The sequence below is a fragment of the Temnothorax nylanderi genome, unplaced genomic scaffold, assembly GCF_030848795.1.
Source record: "Temnothorax nylanderi isolate EJ_2023f unplaced genomic scaffold, tnyl_v1.0 TNYL_tig1347_pilon, whole genome shotgun sequence".
NCBI lineage: Eukaryota > Metazoa > Arthropoda > Insecta > Hymenoptera > Formicidae > Temnothorax > Temnothorax nylanderi.
The window spans coordinates 5,001-11,616 of record NW_027250409.1 but is presented as its reverse complement, the minus strand read 5'-3'; the positions used below and the strand labels follow the sequence as shown (position 1 = coordinate 11,616).

At 38.0% G+C, this 6,616-nt stretch overlaps 1 protein-coding gene across 1 annotated transcript; it reads right to left on the bottom strand.

Moving 5' to 3' along the window:
- Positions 1-1,568: 1,568 nt before the first annotated feature.
- LOC139787226 (uncharacterized) lies at positions 1,569-1,925 on the bottom strand. Its single transcript, XM_071726301.1, has one exon. It carries the CDS (start codon positions 1,923-1,925, stop codon positions 1,569-1,571), a length of 357 nt encoding a protein of 118 aa, XP_071582402.1.
- Positions 1,926-6,616: the final 4,691 nt, after the last annotated feature.

The following is a 6,616-nucleotide window of genomic DNA, read 5'->3' as shown; positions in this document are numbered from 1 at the left end:
TCTTTCTGACTAACTTGCCGCTGTATTAGCCTGCCTTCTTCTTCTCTCCAGCTCTGCCATCCATTTCTCTCCCTCTCCTTTACTATTCAGTATCCTTATGATCTTCTCGCCAATTCCTTCTGGCTTCTCCTCCTCCTCTCCTCTTGGTGCACCGCTCTAACACATGCTCCCATGTCTCTGGTTCTGCATCACATATTTTACAGCTTCTTTTCTCTATTGGTTCCCAATATCTTCCACCTCTCATCTCATTACGTAGCCTAAATCTCGCTATCCTGATCATGGACTTCTCTTTCCCTTTTTTCTCTAGGTATTCTGGCCTTCTGATTTCTGCTATCTCCCTGTACCACCTGTTATATCTAGACTCTCTTACTCTTTCATCTCTCTCTTGACTCTGAATGTCTTTGTCTCTTCTTGTTATCTCCTCTATACTGCTCCAGCCATTTCCTCTTTTCCTTTCTATCTCCTCAGTTGCGTATCCTCTTTTTTTATAGAAGCTCCTTCTCTCTTCTTCCCAATTTGCCTTTTCCTTCCTGACATTCCCTTTTATTTCTTTCCAGCATTCTCTTGCAATCTCATTTCCCTCTCCCCCTTTCCAGTTTTTCCTCGTATTTCATCGCCCTTTTACCAGCACTTACTCTCATTCTGTCCCTCTTGGTTTCCTCCCTTATCATGTATCCGGTGTGCTCCAGTCTAGGCCCAATGTCCACCTTATATACCTTTCGTACATTCTTTCTATTTTCTCTCTCTCTCTTTCCATTCCCACACTTCTGCTCCATATAAAGCTATGCTTGCTACCAGCGAATCGTATAACTTAATTCTTCTTATCCAGTCTCTTCCAAATAACCTTTTCCTATTCCCCAAACCTGTCTCATTGCTATGGTAGCTTTCCTTACTCTTTCGTTGATATGCGCCTCCTGTCCTCCGTTCTTTTGGAATGTGTAGCCTAGATAGCAGAATTCCTTTACCTCCTCTATTTCTTCTCCCTTCCATTTCCATTCCATTTTCTTCATGTTACCTCCTCCCTTCCTGAATCTCATTACCTTTGTTTTCCCTACATTCACTCTCAGCTTTTTTCTGTCGAAATATTTCTCCAGTCTTTTCATCATCCTCTTCATCTCCTCTTCGTCCTCTGCTATAGCTACTACATCGTCTGCGTATGCTAACGTCCAAAATTTTATTCTCCCTACTACCACGCCTCCATCTTGCCCCCTCCTCATTGTTTCCTCTAAGTCTGCCAGCAGCAGTATAAAGAGCATAGTGCTCGGCGGGCATCCCTGTCTGACTCCTTTGACCGTCCAGAAGCATGATCCCTTTTCTCCTTTCACTCTTACCACGCTTCTTGTCTCTTCGTACAGATCTTCTATCCTAGTTCTCAGCTGTTCACTAATCCCTTTTCTTTTCAGTACCTCCCAAATTTTTTCTCTGTTCACGGAGTCGAATGCTGCTTTCAGATCAATAAATGCTGCCACTAGCTTCCCTCTTTTTTTGCTAACAGCCTTTCCAATTACATAATTCAGTGCGTATGTATTCTCCATTGTACCCCTTCCTTTCCTGAACCCTGCCTGTGTTTATGGTAATATTCTTCTTTCTTCCGCCTCCTTCTCCAATGTTTTCGGCAAAATTGCCGCGTATATTTTGTAGCTTGTGTTCATTAATGTCACCCCTCTGTAATCTTGTGCTTCTTTTCCTTCTCCTTTCTTTACTATTGGCACTATTATACCTTCTTTCCAGTCTTCTGCAATTTCTTCTGTCCTCCACGCTGTATCACATACTTCCCATATTTTTTCCTTCAATCTCTCTCCTCCATATATCCATACCTCATTTGGCAATCCATCCGTACCTGCTGCTTTCTTTTCTTTCATTTCTTTAATTACTTCTTCCACTTCCTCTCTTCTTATTCCTTCCTGCTCCTCTTTGCTACCCATTCTTTCCTCTCCCTTCCTATTTTTTTCACGCGGTTTCACAGTTACTCCTTCCAATAGCTCCATGAAGTGTTTATTCCATTGCTCCTCCGTTATTTCTTCGCAAACCTCTTTTCTACCCTTCCTTTCTCTGTTTATAAATCTCCATACTTCCTTCTCGCTAGTTGCTTCTCTCGCCTCTTTTATAACTCTCTCCCTTTCTATCTCTTTCTTCTCTTTTATTTTCTCCTCATATTCTTTTTTCTTTAGAATGTACCTCTTTTTATCTACTTTTCCCTTCCTCCATTTAACTAGTTTCTCTCGTGCTTCTCTCCTTAGTCTTACACATTCACTATCCCACCATCTGCTTTTTTTCTTCGATCTCTGGTGCTTCTCTTATTTCTTTCCAAACAGCAGCCTGTTTTATCTCTCTATACACAGAGAGGTTAGATTGACATGTAGACTGTGCGTGTGTCTTGCGTTTTGCGAACTGCGGCCTATGTAGACCGGGCTTAACGGCGCGCTTTATTTCTCACAGCCTCCGCCGTTAGCATTTTCAATTTTTTAAATTTTGGCAACGTTATTTATATATTTACAGTTTAATGTTACGCTAGCGAAAAATTTAAATGCCTGATAGCGTTTTTCTTTGGCAGAACTGGTGCGCACTCAGTGCACATTAAAGCCGTCGTACACAAATCAACGTAAAGTGTATGTTTAACCCTAGAGAGCATATGTGGGGTAATACGTTACCCCACGCGAAATTCAAATTACGCCCCTGACTTAGGAAGGTTAGTTTTCATACCGAGACCCTAACCATATGATTCAGTTTAGTCATTCGGCAGTCGACCTCTGTCATTCAGCGAGTGCGTTAGATCCGTGCGACAGCTGTGATCGAAAAAGAAAATTGTTTGGGGTAACGTATTACCCCACTCGGCCGTTTACGCTCGACATTTACCACAGTAAGTATATTTCAGATTTTTTGTGAAAATGACTCATTTTGGCGTTTTCATCGTGTATTCAAAAGTTTTTCGTGTAAAAAATTTTTATTGACAAAAAAAAGCATAAAATGACCCTGTGCTGTTCTTGCACAGCAACTGATTAAAACTTTGTTTTTGTGGAGTTAATTTTACTGTTTCTACTTTTATAACTTTTGACTACCTTTTAAATAAATAATAATTGACAGAATCTGTTTTACTTTCCATTTCTTGCGATTTTTCCCATCCGACAGTTTTTCGTCATTTCCTCTACTTCAGACGTTCAAAGAATATGTTTTTTTTAAGAAACGAAAAAGTCGCTTATATGCCCTTGAAGGTTGTCTATTCCTCTTTCAAAATCCGTTGGAATTTTTAAAATCGGTGAATTTTATGAAAAACTACAGCATTTTTTATAAAAAAAAGTCATTTCAGCCAAATTTTTGGTTCCTTTTTTGTTTTTCGAAATTTTTGTACTGTTTTTTTTTACTACCAGAAATTGATAACTACTATCGTCTTCCTTATTAAAAAACGAAAAAAATCATCTATTACAAAGTTTTTTAACAACAAATAGAAACATTATTACACGCGGTACAAGTTTGGGGTAATTTATTGCCCCGCTTGGCCTGTCACGTATGAGAAAATTCATATATGCTCTCTAGAGTTAATATAAACGGGTTAAGTCACGAAAGCCTCTATACTTTATTGTACTATTTGGTAAAATATGTATTGAGTATTTTATCAATCAAAATATTTGCATTTTACTTTAAATATTAAAGATTAATCAGTGTACAACGGCTTTAATGTGCACTGAGTGCGCACTAGTTCTGCCAATGAAAAACGCTGACATTATTATTACTTATGGATGTTCCGCACATATTTTAAATCTTCTTGCATAGATCAAAGCTATCAAGTATTTTTTTTGCTTGTTTAAAACATGTTTTTTTGTTTAAAACATGTTTTTTTATACCTTAGTTTAAAACACAAATAAAACATAAAACATTGTTTTAAACAAAAAAAACAATGTTTTTTGTTTAAAATAAAAAAAACATGTTTTTTGCCAACCCTGCCACACACACACACACACAACACAGACATCACACACACTCACCACACACACACACACATACCCCACACACACACACAACACACACACACAGACCACACACATACCACACACACACACACACCACACACACCACACACACACCGCACGTACACACCACACATACACTACACACACAGACCACACACACACCACACACACACACACCCACCACACATACACACACTTTTCATCAAAATATTTTATTTTCCTCATAGAGGAAGCAATAATACAATAAAAAATGAATAAATAATGAAATAAATAAATAAATAGTCCAATAAATAAATAAATAAATAAATAAATAATGCAATTAATAAATTCAAACTTTATTTAAAAGAAAAATATTTATCAATTTAATATAAGAAAATGATCACATTAATGAAACTTGTTTTAAATTTTATCTTTGATTTTTAATTTAAAGAATTAAAATTAAGTTGTTAGTTTCATGAATTATATGTCAATATGTGGAAGACTTGTGCCCTCACTCTATTGAACGAGTTTTTCTTGTTAACTTGCTGTAATCTGGAAAAATCAAAATAGAGCACATGAATATGCTTGTTGACTTGCTGAAATCTTGAGCTTGTGTATCTGAATTTAATGGAGGAGATCTAATTATATATTGTATTTTATATTAAAATTAAGACGTTATTATATATATATATTTTTTAATTGTATTAATTAGCTTCCATTAAATTTAGATACATACAATAGACATATAATATGTGAATACCTTTTATTTCTTATTCATTTTCTCTCGATTTTTTTTTAAAAGCAGCTTTCGTTTTTTTGCCTCTGATTTAATTACAATTTTCAAAAGTATTTGATTTATAAAATTTTTCGTCCATACCACAGTTTCTTCATTGTTTCGAAAGGGCAGGGAATTTGAGGAAGCAAGTCGTTGGTTCAGTAAAGCATGAATCTTGTGCAATTTAATGTGAATGTGAATGGAGCTTTATTGCATCTTCAGGTACAATGTCGCGTTGTCTTTAGTTTAATCTTATGCCTGTGCACACAGGCACAGGGCTTCTCAAAAAATGCTTAGAACAAGAGCTTTAATTTAGCAGCTTGTCTAGCGTTGAGTGGCCGACCAGGAAGGTCTTCGTCGTAGAAGACTTCCTGGTTGTTGTTGGGATCGGCCACCTTTCCCGGAGTTTTAGGGGCCCGATCGAGGGGTAACTCCGGGATATCTGGGGAGGGCAGGGCCGGCGAGATCTTCTTGTCCTTGCTCCTCTTCTTCTTCCTTGGCTCGGTCTGCGTGCCGACCGTTTTCCACGCTCCTGGTGGCAACGGTCTCAGGGCCCGAGGGTCACCCGGAGCTAGGCTCAGCCCTGGTGGACGGGTGAGTCTCCGGTATGACTCGGGGAGACTCAGTGGGAAGAGCTGCCACTTCGGCTCAAGTGGAGGCGTCGGTTGCCTTTTCACTGGTCGGCTCTTGATGGTGGAGGGCCTCCTGGCTCGCCTCCGGGTTCGCTGGCGTGGTCGTCCTTCCCTGACTCGTCTGGCTGCGCCCCTGACCTCGACCACCACGGAGCGCACTTGGCAAGCTCGACGGGTGGGAATGGCGGATTCCACCGGGTGTATGAGTTGACGGAGGTCAACTTTTCTCCTTCGCTCTGACGAGCCGTCTCTATCGCGTCTATGCTTCAGGATGGAGCTGGATTACTGATGTGGTCTCGATCGCTTTTTCCTCGACTCCCGGCTTGTGTAATGTCCGGGGAAGTACTCAATGCGAGAGAGGATATTTCCTTGTGGACAGACTTGCCCTTATATTCCCTCGTGTTGATATTATTGAACTCGCGAAAGTCAGCCGCCCCGCGGCGACATATATTACCCGCGCTCGCGGCGCGGGATGTTGTTGTGCTTGGCGGGCGAGGTATCGTACAACGGGTTGCCGCGCTCGCGGGCGCGCCGTTCGGACCATGGATTCGAACATTCATAGTTTATCATAAATTTCAAAAGTTCATCGTCCATATTATCATCTAAAACTAAAGATTATTATTTATTAAATTATTATATTTATATAATAATTTATTAATTCTTACTTTTTATAGCTTCTTTATTTGACAATTCCTTGTTAAAATTTTCCATTTTAAGAAATATCAACCTATCTCTTTTAAAATATATATTATATATTAAAAAAAATATATATATATATATGTATATTCCAACGTCTCGGTGACAGATTACTAAAATGAATGACATATAATATGTGAAACTATCAGCTTATACAATCTTTTATGATTTATCAACGATTAACTTATTAGTTACTTGTTTCGCACACATACACTACACACACAGACCACATACACACCACACACACACCCACCACACATACACACACTTTTCATCAAAATATTTTATTTTCCTCATAGAGGAAGCAATAATGCAATAAAAAATGAATAAATAATGAAATAAATAAATAAATAGTCCAATAAATAAATAAATAAATAAATAAATAATGCAATTAATAAATTCAAACTTTATTTAAAAGAAAAATATTTATCAATTTAATATAAGAAAATGATCACATTAATGAAACTTGTTTTAAATTTTATCTTTGATTTTTAATTTAAAAAATTAAAATTAAGTTGCTAGTTTCATGAATTATATGTCAATATGTGGAAGACTTGTGCCCTCAC